General features: G+C 35.0%; 1 protein-coding gene across 2 annotated transcripts in view; it reads right to left on the reverse strand.

Moving 5' to 3' along the window:
* SMC6 (structural maintenance of chromosomes 6) overlaps positions 1-20,083 on the reverse strand; it is a 38,500-nt gene that overhangs the window by 11,230 nt on the left and 7,187 nt on the right. For both annotated transcript variants that reach the window (XM_033004507.2, XM_033004506.2), the window contains exons 4-20: positions 19,277-19,382; positions 17,923-18,059; positions 17,294-17,355; positions 16,320-16,400; positions 14,714-14,815; positions 14,389-14,508; positions 14,191-14,289; positions 12,927-13,073; positions 12,464-12,552; positions 11,762-11,926; positions 10,523-10,701; positions 8,601-8,802; positions 8,351-8,465; positions 5,957-6,117; positions 4,062-4,197; positions 3,062-3,142; positions 998-1,168 (exon numbers count right to left, since the gene is read on the reverse strand). In XM_033004507.2, the coding sequence (XP_032860398.1) occupies positions 998-1,168; positions 3,062-3,142; positions 4,062-4,197; positions 5,957-6,117; positions 8,351-8,465; positions 8,601-8,802; positions 10,523-10,701; positions 11,762-11,926; positions 12,464-12,552; positions 12,927-13,073; positions 14,191-14,289; positions 14,389-14,508; positions 14,714-14,815; positions 16,320-16,400; positions 17,294-17,355; positions 17,923-18,059; positions 19,277-19,382 (2,153 nt within the window). The remainder of the gene's footprint in view (positions 1-997; positions 1,169-3,061; positions 3,143-4,061; positions 4,198-5,956; positions 6,118-8,350; positions 8,466-8,600; positions 8,803-10,522; positions 10,702-11,761; positions 11,927-12,463; positions 12,553-12,926; positions 13,074-14,190; positions 14,290-14,388; positions 14,509-14,713; positions 14,816-16,319; positions 16,401-17,293; positions 17,356-17,922; positions 18,060-19,276; positions 19,383-20,083) is intronic.

Genomic DNA, 20,083 nt, shown 5'->3' on the forward strand with positions numbered 1-20,083 from the left:
CAGAGAGCAGTACATCTTAAATTTCTGGAAGGATTTTAGATTAGAGTTGTCCTCTATTGCGTTTAGTATTCTTAATAAGGAGGACAATGTCCTAATACTCTGAATAAATCTATTCTCTTTCCTTACACAGTTCTTCTTAAATAGAACATATCTTTACAATTTCCACATTAGATACACTGTACCTAACATATTTATCAGCTGTTTTCCTTAACTGTTTCCTTCCTCTTTTTGTTTACTCTTGCTTTTTTAATTGGGGCTGACCACATAGCAATATACAATTTAAGTGAGGCATATAAGATATTCTTATATTGATCTTTCCAAGTTTTTCCTCATTTCATCCTTCTACAAATTTATCATACTGTAAACATGATGGACTCTTATTTTTATTTTACATTTTCAAACCATTAATTCTGCTTGGCGACATTTGATTGCCTTCCATTTGCCAATATCAAGTCTTGCATGTCACCCCTCTGATGTTTATCTTAACTCCTGCTACTTTTTTGCAATTTCCAGGTGCCTTCTGTAGCCTCGAATAATTAAAACTATGTATGGGTACCTTCTGTGATTACACAACTACAGGAACAACCAGCATTCCATAGAGAACTTCAAATGCTCTTTTGAAAACTGAACAGTTATGAACGTTCTTATCCAGGCCTTATCAGAAACAAACAAGCAAGCCAAAACAACAAATGTGATGCACTAAAAAGTAAAGCCAAGGAAACTTTTTTTCCTTCCTTTTCAGTCCATGACTAAAAATACCTGGAAACAAACTCTCTTTAAACATAAAACACTAGAGCAACTACACTTAATATCTTCAAAATATTGCCAAGCTTATTTCTTGTCGTGCTCTAGATGGAACACTCTATTTCCATTTTCATAGGCAGACCTTAAAATACATCAGGAAGGAGCACACTCTTTCCTCCTGCCTCATTTTAACCTCATTCCTCTTGCCACACAAAGGAAACAAATTAAAAATACAGTATGAAATTATTGCTACCTTAATTGGACCAGCAATTTCTTCTACTTGATGAATTTTTTCTTTAATTTCTGCAAATTTTCTTTCAGCTTCCTGGAGAATATTTTTCAGTTCGTCCATTGTTCTGCTTTGTTGCTGCATTTCTTTTTTTACAGACTCCATCCTACCCTTATTTTCTTCAATTTCCTCTTCCTGACAAAACATATTAAAATGAAGAATAATAAAAGGAGGCTGACATTTGCAAACCACTGTACAAGATTCTTATTTTATTATCACTATCAGGGTACAAGCTTACATGCAATACCCTATAATAAGAACATGAGCAGCTCAATGTAGTTGTCACTAAAGCCGAAAAGAAGAGACTGACGGATCTGGTAGGCCAGCCCTAAATCAAATTTCAAAATAAAGTGGAATTTCCTAATTGTCTGACTGAAAATTAAGGGGACTTTATTTGGGAGTTGTGATGAAAAGACTAAAGGGGTTAGCGTTTTGTGAAGACTGAGCCATGCTAATATTTACTACAGTAATTTTTTAAATAAAAGAACAAGGTAGCTTCCCCTCTGGCTCTGTCACAGAGTATATACATCTAGTATACAAAGGAATACAGGAAGAGTAAGTGGATTGTCACTGTTTCCAAGAAAATTATACCATTCTTAATGAATTATCATCATACATACTTTCTCATTTGAAAAGCACAAATATTCCAAAACCTCAGAAAAACATGTAAATGAAACTTGGATTGCTAAGATCCACTTTCATGATCAAACAATTATGAAATTAAGGCAGCAATGAAAGACAAATACTAAGTGAAAGAGCAGGAATTAATCCATAATAGTAGTCAGAAAGTGCAGATAACAGAAAAGTATTAAAAATCCAAGATAGGAGTAAGAAGAAGCAAATATATCAATGTAGCAGTTGCATAAGACCATCATCAGAAGGCAATGGTAAAAACATTAATGTGGAAAAAGCAATAATTTTTGAACAGGAAGATATTCTCCAACAAAAAGATAACAGACTATTTGCATTTCACCAAAAAATTAAACAATATACTTTTTTTTAAACCGACGGAACTAGATTATCTGGAAAAGAGAAACTGTACAAGAGTTTACAGAATCTGTACTGATTCCCTACTTTTTGAGTAAATTTTGAAATGTTTACTTACATGCGCACGTGTGCACACACACCGAAAGTCAAACTACTGAAGAAGCGTGAGCTTGTGCCAACATCAGTGACAAAAATGAAAAAGTTCTGGGCAATTTAGCTTCTTGTTGATACCAGATAAAATAGTGGGAAAACTGGCATAGAATTTAACTGAATTGTAGTCAGGATTATTATTAACATCTATCAGCATGATTCCCAGAACTGAAATCTTGGCCATCTATACATTAGCTTATTTCAGAGTGACTGTTGAAAATTCATGGCCACCAACATATAAATCACAGTAGATTATCAAACATTTTTTCTGTTCTTAAACTACTATACACACATTCAAAGAAAAACATAGGTAAGAACTTTGAAGGAACCATCATACTACCATGATCCTTCCCTAAGGTGATACATAAACTTTAAAACTTCTGCACAGTGAAGCTACATCAAAGCAAGAAACTGTGGGTTCAGGACAGAGCAGCAGTGCAGGGACATTAATTATGATCCAGAGTGGCTTTTACCTATGCTTTGATGATGACACTTCTGCCCTGCAAACCTATAGCACTGCTTCTCCTTAACCAGTCTTTTACAGCACTGCAGGTCTGGAATGAGGAAAGAAAATGCACAAAATATCCTTTTACAACAACACCTTGCCATCCATAAACTTGTGGTGCCGTTGATTTGAAAAAGGGTAGAAAGATAAGCGAAAAATGAAGAAAGAAAAAAAAAAAAGGGACCAAACAAAGATTTCACCAAAAATAAATAAAATAATGGCATTGCCATAAGTGTAGACATTCTGTAGAGTGTTACACTCTTCACTATGTATCCAACTTGTACAGCAGTTGAAAATCTACAGTATTTACATATTTCAAAAACTGCCAACATTAGAAGACATTATTTCATATCCTTATTAGTCATAATTTGATAATCTATGCTTACTAATGTATGGATGTCCACTGATTGTTGTTCTTCCACGTTTTCAAGATCTGCTACTTCTGCATTTGTTGTTCTTATTTTTATCTAAAAAGAAAAATAAATATTCTTAAACTTACCTAAAGAGAAAAGTTCACATTTGTTCTTTTAGGTCAAAACAGAAAGCAAGATGTTTGGTCTTTTAGTTTCACTAGTGTCTACAAAAGACAGAACTCCTACCACTTACCTATGGAATCCATTTTTATAAGATATAACTTGTTCTGAAAGTCACATGCACTTTAAATCATTAAGTTATTACTGTATTTCCATTCAACGTGACAATTGAATAAAATATATGTTATGTTTCCTTCAAATATTTATCTTCAGCAATTTGAGTCCACATGCCAAGTTTTTTGCTGGTTCTTATTTATAATTTACTGAATATAACCTTACAGAGTATGTATTACCTTATACTGTCTAACTAACATCATTGGCCACCACAAATATATATCCTGTCTAGAAGTACTAGAAAAAAAAAAAGACAGACAACTAATAGCTATAAAACATCTTATAAAGAAATTAAAATTAAGAAAACTTAAAGGTGAAATATTCAGCATATTAAAATGGCTTAAGAGAACACAAAGAGAGAAACAAGATTCTGGAAATGAAGAGCTAAGGCTCAACAGAAATAAATGAGGGGACAGCAGGGAAAAGAAACTTGCATCAAGTATTGCAGTAACTTCCTATTTTTGTCAAAAAAAAAGCAGTAATTTGTGAGAGATTTAGCACAAGAGGGGAAAAAATAAGAGATACCATACACAAACAACAGCATATGATAGGATTGACATGGCCTCTATTATTCTGTCCTAAATGCTGAAAGCATACAGCAAAAGTATGCAACATGAAAGCAAACAACAAAAGGATAAACATTAAAAACTATTATCTGCTCAAAATACACTGCAGAAGCCAAAATGTAATAGGGAAAGACTGACCAGTTTCTAAAAACTAATTCTGTGCCTATTTTTACCTGTAGTTCTTTTTGGCGTTGTTGATGACAATGAAGATGTCCTTCATTCTGCCTAATCTCATTTTCAATGGAATATAAGTATTGCTGAGATGCTGCCAACTGTGCCTTTTTGCTTTCAATTTCCTTCTCCAAGAAACTTTATAAACAAAGTGACATTGAGATATATTACACGAATATTTATTACACACACAGAAATCCACAAATAAAAATTAAATGTATGACAAGAGAAAGGGTAAAAATGCGCTCCCCTAAAAAGAATAAAATCTTAAGTTTGTTATGCATTGAGTAGTTTTAACAATCAATAAAGAAACACCAAAGCTCTACAGCAAAACTCATAGTTAATAACCAGCAGATAGCTGCTTGATGGTCTTAGTTCAGTGCCTAGTGGATAAACCATTCATGTGATTTGAACCACCTGTAACCTGTTAGCAATTTTCACAAACAGGCCAAATGTTTGAACTAAACAGTGGTGCTATTTCTAAAAATACTACTGCATCTTGAAATAAAACAAATTCTTTGACTAGGACAACACACTTCCAGTCAGAAAGAAAATAAATTAGGAGAGATGTGAAAAAAAAAAAATTATAGTGTCATAATTTTTATTCTACAAAGGAAATGTCATGTCTAACAATCTCCATAATTAATTCTTTCAGTTCATGGTAAAACTATTTGAAATGCTAAACAATGCTATTTTTTATTACCATTTATAGATGGCAAAACTTTGATAGTCTTTCACCTCTGCGAAAGAAAGGGGAAGCTTTACTAATATTACAGTAAAAAAAAAAAAAAAAACAAAACACAAACTTAATACAAGTGTTTAATCCAACTTTTGTTATAGATGTATGAAATGGACTGATTCTGATCCCAGAATCAGTCTTTAATAAATTGCATATACTATTCCAAATAAATCAGTTATTGCTTTAGGCTAAGTTCTCAAATTGGGGGGGGGGGGGGGGGGGGGGGCAGCTGGAGAAAGGTAATAAGACATTTTTCCATTTTAACTGGGCTACATCATTCCCCATAGCAATTTTGGTAATGAAATGCCTATAACAATTTGAAAGTTAAGATAATCTTTGAGTGAAGTTCATTATATACTGACATGAACAAAACAGAGTCAACTGACATATTTAAAACTTTTGAATTAACAGAAATAAATTTTTAACATTCACTTCAGTCCACACTATCAGCTATTAATACTAAAATTAAAATATTTACTTAATGTGTCTGTAATATAATCTGAGCCTCAAAATAAAAGTATTCTATTGTCACTAATTTGCTTGGTGACAGCTCAAGTCTGTAAACTTTGAAATATGTTTGACTTTTTAAACTGCTATTTTGAAAGCAGTAAGAAAAAAAATACAGTAAAAAAATAAAACTGGGGCAAGGAACGAAGTCAACTTTATCAGAGACCTACCATGAGTGAAGTCAAAAGTCTGAGAAAACACTGATGCAGAGTTTGAAAGCAGTAGGACTATGTGTGCCAACATAACTTTGGTTTGAATAATGCAGCTTCCTTTGCAGTAAACTATAATACCACTGTTCAGGTATTAGATTTTTAAAGAAACAGCTTTGACTCCATACTCTTTCAGCAAGTGAAAAACAAAAAGGAAGGTAGCTAGATTTCCTGGAGTATTCAGCCCAGCAAAGCCCTACCTGCTGGGCAAGATTTACATGCCACAAGCTGAAAAATATGTAAGTACAACTGAGGTTTGTACCTATCACAGAAAAACATTAAAATAAAGAGGTTTTCCATAATTCTCAGAAAGGAAGCATAAATCCCAGAAAAAGGATAGAAAGACTGGAAAGTAGTGTACATGCAAATAGACAAATATGCAATTCCACTATTCATGTCAACAAGTGCACTTTTTACAAAGACAGCATTACAAGATGCTAACCTTATTTCTGTTTCAACGTCTTTGCTTAGGTACTTGGGTCTGATGTAGTAAGAAGAGTAATACCGTCTTTCAAATACTTGATCACCTTCAGCAGTGAAAGCTTCTCTACAATTTTTTGGGGGCTGATTAAGCTGCATTACTTCACGAGCTTTACGGCTACTCTGAAAAATACAATGGCTGTTATTATACCAATAGAAAAGCAACCATAAAGATATCAATTTAAAGCTTGTCTGAAAGATCTCAGCCAGAAATATTTTTCATTAGGAATGGAAATTAAGGAATAAACTAATGAAAGAATGTGAAAAAAAAATCTGTAATGTCAAGAATCTGCTCTTCTGAGTTGAATATGACATATACATTGTCAAAAACCACCCACTTGGCTTAGCTGCCCATTTCTTTTAATCTATTACAAATTTATCTGCATTGTAATTCTGTAGTCTAATCAGTCCCTTATAATTTGCCATGGAAAAAAATTACTAACCAAAAGGTCACTATGCACAGGTATATTTAATTAGCAAAAGTGAAATACACATACAGTAAACCATTTTCCAAGACAAGCTGTGAAGCACAACAAACTATGTTCAATTAAAGTTGGGGGAACACGCTGGTCAAAAAAGCATTGCCAGTGACAGACTAAGTGGTCACAAGTTCCTTAGTCGAAGGCAATCATGTTATCCATTAAGAAGTGTCATTTCTTCCACACAATACCCATTCAACGTCTTTCAGATTTGGATTAAATTTTTCAGGCAGGGTTCAAAGATAACTATGAAAATCAGTGGTTATGTAAGGCAGAGGGGAGAAGAACAAAACTAGCATTTCTGCTATGAGAAAAGCCCAGAAGATTCAACTGTTACATTCATTAACAGCCACGCTTCATAAACAGTCAGTCAGCTCTACACTAGACAAGAGCATAAACTGCCTCTTTTCCAGCAGAAATGTCAGAGAACAAACTGGCACAAGTAGTTTTGGAGAAAAACAAAAGTCCATGGGAAGTAAGCATCATTAGTTCTGCTACTTATAGAATACCCTGCTTCCTTTAAATAAAAAGACATACATCTTATTTTTATCTTTGAACATTTCACCTGTAATCTTATATGCAGAAGCTGGTATCTTCAGTAGTTAACAGAGAAATCGAAGTAAATTAAGATCAAAAAGCATATAGTGGCAGAAAACAGTTCATTAGCATGTTTTTATGGTCATAAAAAAATAGATCGTCAAAATAGTATGTAATCTTCGTTCAATACCAGTTGTTAGTCACTTCATTCAAATCCTACTTAACTGATCATTGCTGTTTTTTTTATTTTACCAGACTCTATCTACAACCATGTTTCTTTGCACTCTCTCATCGCAAATGTTTCAACGCTGCAGAGTCCAAAGGGGCTCTGGTTGTTGTGGTAGGTGAAAGATAAATTAGGCTGTGAATGAAAGCATGTGGCTGTTAATTTAAGGTAAGAGCGAGTGGTTGAATATCTGAAAGGGAACTTTTGAACTCTCACGCACAAGCCTGCTACAGCTACAACTGGTACCTAGTTACCAGTTGCTAGGTACAACTGGTACCAGCTGGTTACAAACTTTGGTAACACCTGGACTACACAAAACTGACACATCCTGAACTCAGTAGTAAAAAGACATGAGATAGGTAACAGTTAAGAGGCTAATCACATTCACATGGACTATTTAGACTGGGAAACCAGACCACTTGGAGGCCCAAAAGGATGACGGTGAACATCCCAGAAACTAACAGGGAAGATCCTGGAAACACACGGGGAGAGATCTGTAGACAAATCCCAGGGACCTTGACCAGTAACAGCCCAAACAGGTATCTACGAGCAGCTGCACTGCAGGAACTGGTAAGATTTTATGCCTGACCTTCCCTGACCAGCAGTGATCTGGTCACAAGTCACAAATATAGGCTGGGAGATGAGTGGATTGAGACCAGCCCTGCAGCGAAGTTGAGACCTATGAAGGTAGTGCTAGGGGGCCAGGGAAACAAGTAAACATATGGAAATAAGAATAAAAGCTCTAACCTTGCTGATTCTTAAATAAATCCCAGTATCTAAATCCACTATGGGATGTCACTTTAATTTCTCTCGTCCATGACAGAAAACAGCATTTGAAGTGGGATAATGACAGGTTACTGAATGCCCAGAGGGCCTTACTGGGAGAGCTCAGTGGTTATGTACATTTGTGTCTACTGGCAACTGATACAGTCAGGGGTCTACTGAGCCATCAGGGTCCTCACCTCTTCCTCAGAGGGGCCAAAAAAAAACAGTAAAATGATCTTTCTCTACCTCTTTTGTTCATTACAGACACTACCAGTGAAAGTATCGTGTATATTCCATACAAAGAGAAAATGCTTTTCTTTAAAGACCAATAGGGAGCGGAGAGCCTTACTTTAATCAGCAGGACTTTTTCAATACCCCTCACATCGATCAAGCAATTGGCAACCACTGCATGATCTATATCCAATGCTGTGAGAACTGATGGGAATTCTGGATGATGAACTGCTCTGAAGAAAACAAGAAAAAACACTATTCATAAAGTTCACATGAAATTCTTTAAAAAAAAGTTACAAGGAGTACTTTTCAACTAATAATACTTTAAACCAACAAGGCTAAGCAATAAAATTCAAACCATAACTTACCTGTGTCTAACATCATAAACTTCATTACGAAATTTATTTACGATTACTTGAGGTCTAATTCCATGTGGATAATATTTAGACATCAGTAGCTGAAGATTTCTTTCATCATTATGATTATCACAGCAAAATGCCTGAACTAGGTTCTTTAAACAAGATTCAACAGCCAAAGCCAGTTCAGCATCTTTCATATGAATGAAAGCACCTAAGTAAACATAAGAAACAAGGCTTTAGGAGCTGTGTTCTATAACAAAATATCCAGCAGTGCAATTCTAGCACTCAAGGGTTTCGGTTTGTTGTGTTACAATTTTTTTTAAGAGTCTAAAACCTTTCTTACAAGAAGGGGAAAAAAAAAAAAAATTATAAAGTAGTTAACTAAAAGATAAAAGACTCCACAACAGACAAGCTACCCTGAGAACACAAACATATAATTTCTCTCCCTGTAGAGACTCCTATATATACATTCAGAGGCCTACGTTTTCTTCTAAGATCTTTGAGGGTGACTACTAACTTCCATTAAGGTAACAATTTTATAGCAGCTCAGCAGGAGTGTATCAAGGACAGGATTGCTTATCAACAATTTAATGCTTTAAGAGTGAAGGCAGAGAAACAACTATGCTGTAAGTAAAACAAACATGAAGTTTGAGCATGAATACAGAGAAATTGTCCAAGCAGCCAGGGATCAGGTTAGGAAGTACAAACCCCTGATAGAATTAAATCTGGCCAAGGATGTCAAGGGCAACAAGAAAATCTTCTATAGGTACACTGGTGAAAAAAGGAAGACCTGGTCTAGTGTAAGGTGTCCCTGCCCATGGCAGGGGGGTTGGAACTAGATAATCTTTAAGGTCCCTTCCAACCCAAACCATTCTATGATTCTATGATTTCCACTGTATCGCCTGTCTTCAGTAGTACGTGTGTTTTCACATTCTTACCCTGCAGTAAATGCCAAGTACTTAAGTACCATGGCCTTTACACTTACATTCAGAATATGATGAAACCATTAGTTGCATTCACAACCTGAAGATTGCAGTCACTGTCAGAGCTGCTCAAAAAACATAATGAAACCAAACGCTACAACAATATTTTACAACAAAAACTCAGTTGGTTCTGAGTTGCTCCATGCAAAACATCTCAAGTTTGACAAGCCCATAAGTCAGCCACTGGACATTCTGAACAAAACCTGTCCAAGAGCTGGGCAGTTCGATCCACCAAGGAACAAGCAGCCAAAGCACAGCAGTCTGATGCTTTGAGGGCGTGGAGGAGTTGTAGGAGTGCAGTGAAAGTTTACCATTTAACTACATAAAATACTTTAACAAAAACAGTTGGAAAATGAGGAAGAACAGTAGATGTTTGACAGTTCAATGTGATGGTTTGAACCTGGTCAGTAGCCAAACACCACGCAGCCGCTCAACCACCCTCCCCCACCTAGGAATGGGGGAGAGAATTGGAGGGGTAAAAGGAGACTTGCAGGTTGAGATAAAAACAGTTCAATAATGGTAATAATATAAAATAGTGGCAATAATAGAAATTATAAACGGGCAATGCACAATGCAATTGCTCACCACCCAATGACCAATACTCAGCCCGTTCCCAGCTAGCAATGCCAAAATACCAAGATCCTGCAATCGCAATTCCAGAAGCGAGAGAGAGCTCCTTCCCAGCCACCCCTCCTCTATTCTAGCTACTATTCTAGCTACTAAGAAGAAGCATTGACTCTATCCCAGACCAAACCAGGACAGTGATAAAAATGACAGAAGCGAAAGATAACATACTAGGATAAAACCTTTAGTCCCAGAAGTATAGAAGACAGACATATCTGAAGCTCCTTAAAGAACAAATAGCTTTTCTAAAAGATCACTGCTTACATTACCAGCTATGCAATGAATCCCATGAGGAAATATGTCTTCTTCAGCAGTCATTCTTACCTAGAGGTCCAATAGGTTTATGTTTAAAGCGCCCTTCCCTATAGGCCGTTTCAACTGCTTGAAGAAATGCTGGCATATACGATCCAAATCTTTTCAAGGTATTTGTTCTACTATCTTTCAGGTCTCTTAGCTGTTTCTCCTTGGCATCCAGTGCTTGTTTTGCAACACAGTCTTCTCTCCTAATAGAACAGAATATTTTTCAGTAGCAACAGCTTATGAAGCCTTAATTTGATTAAAATATGAAGTCTCACCTTTCAAGTACTAATAGGACAGTGTATCAAGACCACAATACTTCAATGTGCAGATAGCTACACACATGCAACAATATTTTTATAGTTTCAAGAAACATGAGACAAAAAAGCAAGAAAGGAAATTACTACTTTGCAACAGTTTTATAAGACTTTTTTACTTCTAACAATTTTTAATAAATTTATTTTATTTCTAATTATATGATTCAATTTCACTGTCTTCTACAAAGGTCTTCAACAGAACACAAAGTAACTGTTGGTTAAAATAATTGATACAAGATGTCTAAACTAACACATCGAGTGCAATAACCAACAATTCTCAAATCTCTTAAGACAATAAATGACAACATCACCATAATCCTCTCCAGTAACCATTGTTCAAGTTCTTTTTCCAAATCAGAGCCAAAAAGCAATTTGTTTTACTAGCTCAGGTATGGGCTAAATTGTTGTTTTAAGCATTTGCTTCAAAGCCTCTATAAACTTGCCTTAACTATAGATACAATTAACCCTAAGTGTATCTACTTCCTTATATTGTGTTATATATCTTGTCACATTGTATCAGGATGTAGTAGTATATTAAACAACATGAAAAAATTAAAATCATAGTCTGCCCATACGATAAGAGAATAAGGGACAGATGGTGGGAATTAGAGAGAAGGGCATTAGACCAACAGTATGGATTTATATCAGGCTTTAAATTAGTAGTACCTTCACATTTAATAACAAAGCAGTTTTCTTAATTTTCCAAAAGTTTCTAAATTAAGTCATTTTGTGCCAAAGACAAAAGTTTAATAGGTCCTGTAATAAACTACAAAAAAAAAAAAAAAAAAAAAAAAACCACAACAAAAAAACCAAACAAAACAATCAAACAAACAAAACAAAACCACAAACAAACGGAAGCATAATACCTTAGGGACTGCAGGTACATAAGGAGAAACCTCTTATAACTTGAAATAAATGAAAACAGTAACATTCAAAAAGAGTAACTTACCTAAGTCTAGTATGTTCTTCCTTACACCTATATATAGCCCGATGAAACTGATCCACCTGTTGACCAATCATTATTTCTTCATCACGGAATACCTTTAACCGTTCCTTTAGGTGTGCAATTTTCCTTTGTCTTTCCAATTTTTCAGGCTCCAAAACCTTACTAGCACTAGAAAAGATCATACCTCAATATTTTAAAACCATACTGATGATTTATAAGTGACACAAACTTTGTTTTATTACCTGTAACATACAAAAGATTTACACACGAGAAAGTTATATTTAAGATTCTGCACATTTACAAGATCCACAAAGCATATATACTATTTGGGGGTTTTTTTGGTTTTGTTTTTCTTTTTTTTTTTTTTTTTTTATTTTAATTTGTAATCACACATAACTCTCCCCAGTTATATTCATATTGGGCTTACTTTAAGGTGTATTTATTTTGCAACACCATGGAAGCTAGAAAATTTATATCATCATCAACAAAAAAACAAAGCTTTTTTCCTGCCCAATTACCTCACCAACTTCTGGTCAAAATCTTGGTGTGCAAAGCAGGATCAGAAATATTTAAATATTTAACTGGGCCCTGCTAAAGTTTAAATATTTTCTGTTACTGCAGATTTTATCATTAATCAGAAGAGTTCACTCCCTTATATACCTAGACCTTAAGAAAATACACCATAATCACTATATCTGTATTTACCTGCTTTTCAGTTCTTCAATTCGTTTACGCAGGTGTTCATCGTCTTTTCCCAGACGTTTTAACTCAGTTTTGGAACGATTATAAAGTACCTATGAAGGAAATAGGATACAATAGTTTAATAAACAGAAGAAATGATTTCAAAAATAACTACAGTTTTGAGTAAATAAACATTGATCTGCATCAAAAACATAACTTGAATTTCAGGAATGTGAAAAAGAATAACACTTAACTTGAAATATCTTTAATTAGACCTAAGCTTAACACTGCTTAATACCCGTGTAAAGATGTAAAGCCCAGGACCCCCCAAACATAAACTTGCAAGTGAGACAGGAAATTGCACCTATTTTGAACTGTACTATGTGTTCAGGAAACCTAGACACGGATGGAGAAGTACATATGGGTAGAGCATGAACAGGATTAAAGTTTAAAATTGGTATGAACTTTGAAAGGTCTTTTTGCCTACCTCAGCATCATTCACTGCTTTTCTTTTTGTCTGTACATCAGCCTTCAAAGAGATACACTGAGGATGCAGGGCTTGTGCTTCTTCACTTATGGTTATTAACTTCTCTTGTATTTGTTTGTACTTTTCTTCTGCTTCATTCACTTTTACCTTTGATGCAAAAAGAGAATGATACACATGTAGTAATGAAGCAAAATTTTCTTCAAAACCTCTTACTGCTACAGAAGAAATATTTCTCAAAAGAATCCATCCAACATGTCTCATTTGCTTTTTTTTTTTTTTTCTTAAAAAAAAAGTCATTGCCACTACAGATATGCTAAGATGAAAATCAATAAAGGAACATACTCAGGAAACCAAAGAACTACCAAATCTGTGAAGTAAACAGCAACCTTCTTTTCTAACTCATGGTTTACTCAAATACAGGACTCTTCATACAATAGTCAAGCACCATGATACAGAAAGAAGAAAACCAGTATCTGGACACTGTTTCTCCAACACTACACAGACATATTCAGCCATAAACTAAGAACATCTCAATTATAAAACAAATACATACTACTTTTTTAAAAAAATTACAAAAAAAAAAAAATCAACAAAAAATGAGTGCCAATTCAGAAAGTTTGAAAAATGACTTTTAATAGACTGAAAAGTTCAAAATCCTGATGCCTAGTGTTTCTCTCCAAAAGATATATTTCATATCTGAATCTGAATGCCTAGCAAAATTATTCTCTCTTGCTACCTACGGAAGTCTTAAGTACCAGCCAAAAGGTCTGTTAAATTTCCAGATATCTCCTGAAATCAGACACTGATCTTTTCCACAGTGATAGCCAAGGAAACCTACATGACAGCTCTCTGAAAGATGCTCCAACATTACAGAAATGGGCATCAAGTACTCTCAACAATAGAACAGTTTAAATTACTGTTCACTGGTATATGCAATATTAGTCATCTCAAATTTCCAGTCAAAATAACAGAATCCTTACCTGAAACAGAAGTATCAGCATAAAACCCACATACACATAACCCCTACTAAACAAGTGAAAACAACATGTCCTAATATTATCCAATGAAACATGGAATGCAAATGTTAGTTAAGTTTTAGATGGGTAAAAATGTGTATAAATGGGAATGCTCTCAGCTGCCTGCAAAAAGCTAAGAGGGCCAGTTTCAATACCTTATAAGCCAAAGGACAATCACAGCTTAAATATTTTTATTCTTGAGACTAGGAGGCAAAACTAGTGACATATGGTTTAAACTATATAGGTACCCGGCATTCTTCTAGCTTCTGAACAAACTTCTCCGTATTTCTTTCTTCAGCTGTGATGCCTTCTTTGATTGGCTGTATTTCTTTTTCCATCTCACCCACCTAAACAGAAGCATATATTAGCACATATCAGAATGTCTGCAGCAGACTGGGAATAAAGTGCATTTCATAAGAGGAAGCATATTTTAACAAGACATTTACCACTGCCCACGCCATTTGATGTTTCAAATCTTCAAGATGATTTCGCATGTCATTCACAAAAGCAATGCTTTTGTAATGTTCCTTTTTTTCATAATAAAGCTGCTTAAGTTCTTCAAGACGCTTAAAAAAAAAAAAAAAGAAAAAAAAAGAAAAAGAGAGGTTCGATTATAAGTGCAAAAAGCTGTGATATAATACCAAATCTTGGAAAGATTTATTCTTTTAAAATCTAATGTCATCGAGACCTAATGAAATCCACACTATGTAGTTTAACGCCTGTATTTTTGTCAGTGCTCAGATCTGTACTAATAATTAAACTTTTACATACCTCTGCTCCTTGTTCTATCTGAATACATGTATTTTCTTTAGTTTTCATAATAGATGAATAATCTTCTTTCATTTGTTCCAGCTGGGTTGCCTTCATAAAAAACTAAAAAGAAATAAAAAGATGCAGATGTCAGATTCAGGAGTTTATCTAAGCGAACTTGAAATATTTACCATAGAAAAACTACTCATCCCAACCTCTATGCATGCTGAATGATACCCAAAGTAAAATAACTGGTGGGGTGTTTCTGAATTATATTAACTCAGTGGTGTCCTAATTTTTTTTTAATTTATCAATGCCTTTAGAGAAAAGAAACTTCAAAAAAATCGGTTTTGCAAGTAGACGAGTGCTACAGTCAGATAGTGTACTGGCTGCGATGGAATTAAATTTCTTCATTGCAACTGTTACGGTGCTGTGTTTAAGAGGTGGAACCAAAACAATATTGATAAAACACTAATGTTTTAGCTGTCCCTGAATAGTGTTTGTACTGTGTCAAGGCCTCTGTTTCTCACTCTGCCCTCCCAGTGATTAGACTGGTGGGGTGTGCAACAGGTTGGGAGGGGATACAACCAGGCAGATGACCCCAACTAACCAAAGAGATATTCCACCCCATAAAATGTTGTCGTGTTTTAACCCCAGCAGACAACTAAGCACCACACAGTCACTTGCTCACACACCCCCCTTGGTGGGATGGGGGAGAGAACTGGAAGGATTAAAGTAAGAAAACTCCTGAGTTGAGATAAAAACAGTTCAATAAAGCAAAAGCCACACGTGCAAGCAAAGCAAAGCAAAACAAGGAATTCATGCACCACTCCCTATGGGCAGGTGGGTCGCCAGGACAGCCTGGCTCCATCACTTGTAATGGTGACTTGGGAAGACAAACACCATCGCTCCAAACATCCCCCTCTTCCTGCTTCCCCCAGCATTATATGCTGAGCATGATGCCATATGGTGTGGGATATCCCTTTGGTCAGTTGGGGTCAGCTGTCCCAGCTGTGCCCCCTCCCAATTCCTTGTGCACTCCCAGCCTCCTCCCCAGTGGGATAGTGTGAGAAACAGAAAAGGCCTTGACTCTCAGCAAGCACTGATCAGGAGTAACAAAAATATCCGTTTTCAGCACAAAACTAAACCATAGCCCCCCTACTAGCTACTGTGAAGAAAATTGACTCTATCCCAGACAAAACCACCACAGTCATGCTCAGCAATAAAAAGGGAGAGGAGAGGGTTTAGTGGGGTTGACCATCTTTTGCTCAGGAACCAACTGTGCATCCATCTACCCATAGGAGGTGGTGAGTGATTGCCTTTGCATCTCTTGCTTTGCTTGCTTTCTCTCTTCCTCCAGCTTTTCTTCATTTTTTTAAACAATTTTTATCTCAATCCACAGCTTTTTTTGCTTTTACTCTTCCTTTCCTCTTCTCCCATCCCAAGCAGAGGGAAGCAGGGAAGACAGTGAGCGGCTGTGTAGTGCTTAGCTGCTTACCTGACTTAACCCAAAACAGGTCATTAAAATTTAAGAATTCTCATGAATTTTTCTCCTCCAAATGCCATCTCTCAAAATTTGAAATCATTATTTTATTGTTTAATCAAACTGTTGAATGATTTTTCTTACCTTGTACTTGTCACCTTCATTTTTAGACTGTAAAAAGTGCTTACTCATCTCTTGGGTTAAAACAGACACAGGATTATCTATCTGTAAAAATAAATTACCTTCTTTTCATTTTAAGTAAAAGTATTCTCATATAACTGCATAACCATGAAAGAAGAAATCATTTCCCTGTTCCATGGCCAGCAATTCAGTAATAATCTGAGAGAAGCAGAATCAGAAATGAAGATTTCTACTCCTCTCACTCCCTTTTTTTCTTTAAAAACAAAAACACCCCAACAATAAAAAAAAAACATTTAAAAATCCAACATCAACAAGTAGAAATTGGAACCATAACAAGAACACCTGAGGAACTGTTTCCAGGAGAATAACTGACTTGTAGAAAGACAATGCTTGTTTTTTCTATTTATATAAGAAGATCAACATTAGGAATTTTGCCCAATCCTGTTTAATTTCTCATTATTTAACGAATCAAAGTATTGCATTAAATGCAATTAACTGCCCTATATACTCTTATGGAAGTTTCCACAAAATAAAATCAATACATACTAACAGACGTTTATATTACGTGAAAGGCTGAATATGTTTAGCAATTTAAATTTCATGTGCACTACCTGATCTTTCCTTAATCACTTAAACAGCAAAAACACACACCAATTTCTTCAACAGCAGAAACTGAAATAATGAGCAGGAAAAAAAAGACCTCCAAGTATGAAAGAAACCTACATATACTAAGACTTTCCTTTAATAGGATACATGACTCAGCAGCAAATACTTATCTGTCTGGGATAGAATCTTATTCTGCATTGTATGAAACATAAATTTCAATTTTCTTTTTCCATTGAATTTGATCTTGGAAGAACACACAAGAGGTGAACCTCTCTCATTTAACGAAATGGAACACTGCTTTTATTTGAAGAATTACAACATCGCATGCTGATGTCTTAAATTGCACAGAATTTAAACACTATAACAATTACCTGTATATTGAAGTGATCCAGTATTCCTACAAGTTCCTCCTTCTTTGAGGAAATTAAGGTCCCTAATGGTAAAAAAAAAGAAAAAAAAAAAGGGGGAAATACCAATAGGGCCAAAGTAGAGACACATATAATACCCTAGCCTTTTGTTCAATCTAGCAGTTCTTAGTAAATGTCAAAAATTAATTAGTATTTCTGTAACACAGATTTAGCCCTAAATGAGAAACACCATTTGGTTGGTTATTTTAATCTTTCTGATATATTTGCATTTGTACAGAAAGACTTCTACTTAAAGACCCTCCTTGCCTCATAAACCATCTGTGACAGAATTTAGGTAAATCAGAAAATTCAACAAAACCTTAAAAAGACTAAGAACTATGTTCAGCTTCATAACATGAGCAGATTTTCATGAAAACAAATACTATACAACCTCACATCATGCAGAACCTGACACAACTGCTTTTGACTTCCTAAAATATTCTTAGTCTAAGGTAAACACAAAAAAAATGGACATCATCCTTGAGCGATGAATGAAATGAGAAACATCTTTCTTTACTAACATCAAGGCATTTAAAGCAATGAAAGCATTTGAAGAGCTTCTGAGACTGAGACCAAAACAAACAGACACCAACCAGATTTGCTTTTCAGTTTACAACTTCTGTTTCCATCCAGATTAATGTGCCGATTCACAATAATAGAGTCACCGTACATTTCTGGTTTAAATGCATCTCTACCTTGGTTTCGCAGTGTTATGGTAATATCTGCAGAACTGAAAAATAAAAATAAGCACAATTAAAATTAATTCCAAATCTAAAAAAAAAAAAAAAAAACCACCAAAAAAAAAAAAAAAAACAAACAAACCAAAAAAAAAAAAAAACTTAAATAATATCAGAACATTCTAATTTTCCACAGAAACTGTCATGTCTTGTATAGGTCACAACTAGAAGTCAGTCATAGTCCCAATGAGAACAAGATATATTTATCTTGTTTGAGCCAAAACAGCAGAGACACATGGCCAGAAAGGCTGTCATACACTAACATGTTAGCACCTTCTATGCTTCAGATAAATCATGAGCCAAAAGCAAACAGCTGTGAGAACAGATTTCCCTCACCTTTCCTTCCCATCTGAGTGCCCCCACATTTAGGCTGCAGAATCCAGTTGCTTTTTTGTTGTTTTCCTGTCCCCAAACTGGCTTCTGTAGAAAACAGTTGCTTAGCTCCCACAGCCATCCCTAACCAAAGTAATCTATAACAGAATGTTTAAAGCATTCTTCTAGAAAAGATGAGATTGGTTTCAGCTCTAAATTCAGATTTTCTATTTCAAGTGAATGCTGCAACATTAAGTTCTTATATGTAAGGTAGGTACTGTCAACAATTTTACTCCAAGCACCTCTGAAAGGAAAAGACTATGGCTCCGAGTTATAGCTTTATGTAAGCGTAAACTCTTAAACCTCCTCTCTTATCTTTTTATTGATTCCCCTAAACATGTTATCCCCACTCTTGCAGCAGACGTGAATCCACGTCCTGCATGTTTAATAATCCACCTGTATGTCAGGGTCTTTGTACTGTATATTTATTCACGTCACCAGAGAGACAGAAAAAGAATTAATGTCACTGCTCTCAAAACAGTGGTAACTAGTTTCCTATTTTTCCTAATGAACACAACTCTTCTGTAGGATCTTTAAGTACACTGTGGAAATAATACACAATAACTGGGCAATACACATGACACGTCATTATGCTAGCTAGTTCAGAGACAATGGTATACTACTGTTAAATTACTGGTAAAATTTCTAATGTGGTTTTTGTTTGTAGTTTGGTGGGTTTTTTGTTTAAATATGATCTCTTCAGCATTATGCTTTTTATTCACAAATCTGGTAGATCCAATAGGAGAACGGAGAAAACAAAGGTGAACAGAAAACTGATCAGCTGAACCACAACCACTAAACAACATGTTCAACCTTAAAACTAAGAAGTTTTACTTACGTCTCTCCATCTCGTACAAACATTTTTAATGAGGAGCCTCTATTAGTTGCAGTGGCTTTTCCACCAAGTCCAACAATAAGAGCAGTTAATACAGAACTTTTTCCACCTGTAATAGAAGTATTGAACTTTTTTTAAAAAGAAGTTCTTGTAACTCTTTATCCAGTTCACCTCTATTATAGATTTTTTTGTTTGCCTGCATATGCATTGTGCATTTAAAGTCCAAATTCTGTCTTTATTGAAGAAAGATAATAAAACACCGGTAACTCTACGAATATATCCACCACTTCCCAGGTTCTCCCTAAAAAAAACAAACATGCTCAGCCAAACTTCTGTTTCTTCTATTTAGCACTTTGCATTCAGCAAGATGCCTTGTCTCAGGAGGAAAGAATCTCCTCTTCCTCACAAGCTACACAAAACATGTATACAACAAAAGAAATCAAACACATATTACCATTTATATAACTATCTGAAAGGTTTTAAGCTCTTTTTGAAAATTTTATTTTCAAAATGTTTAATTTTTTAAAATACTCTCTCCAAAAGTAGTGAACTTGCATAAATAAGTATCGCTTCCTTCTCCTTTAACAGTTTCTACATGACATACTTGGACAATTACTATGCATTTAATTTGTGCATTTAATAATGAACATATGAGTACATTTAGTTGAAATATAAATTTATGTATGATTTAGCTATTAAAATATTTGTATTCATATTATCTTTTGCAAATTTCCAAATTTAAGACCTAACTTTTTCACCAGCCTTGAACTACAGGGATAGACCTGTAGTTCCAAAGTCCAAAAGTGAATT

Source organism: Tyto alba, unplaced genomic scaffold (assembly GCF_018691265.1).
Source record: "Tyto alba isolate M040663 unplaced genomic scaffold, T.alba_DEE_v4.0 Super-Scaffold_40, whole genome shotgun sequence".
In the NCBI taxonomy this organism is placed as follows: Eukaryota; Metazoa; Chordata; class Aves; order Strigiformes; family Tytonidae; genus Tyto; species Tyto alba.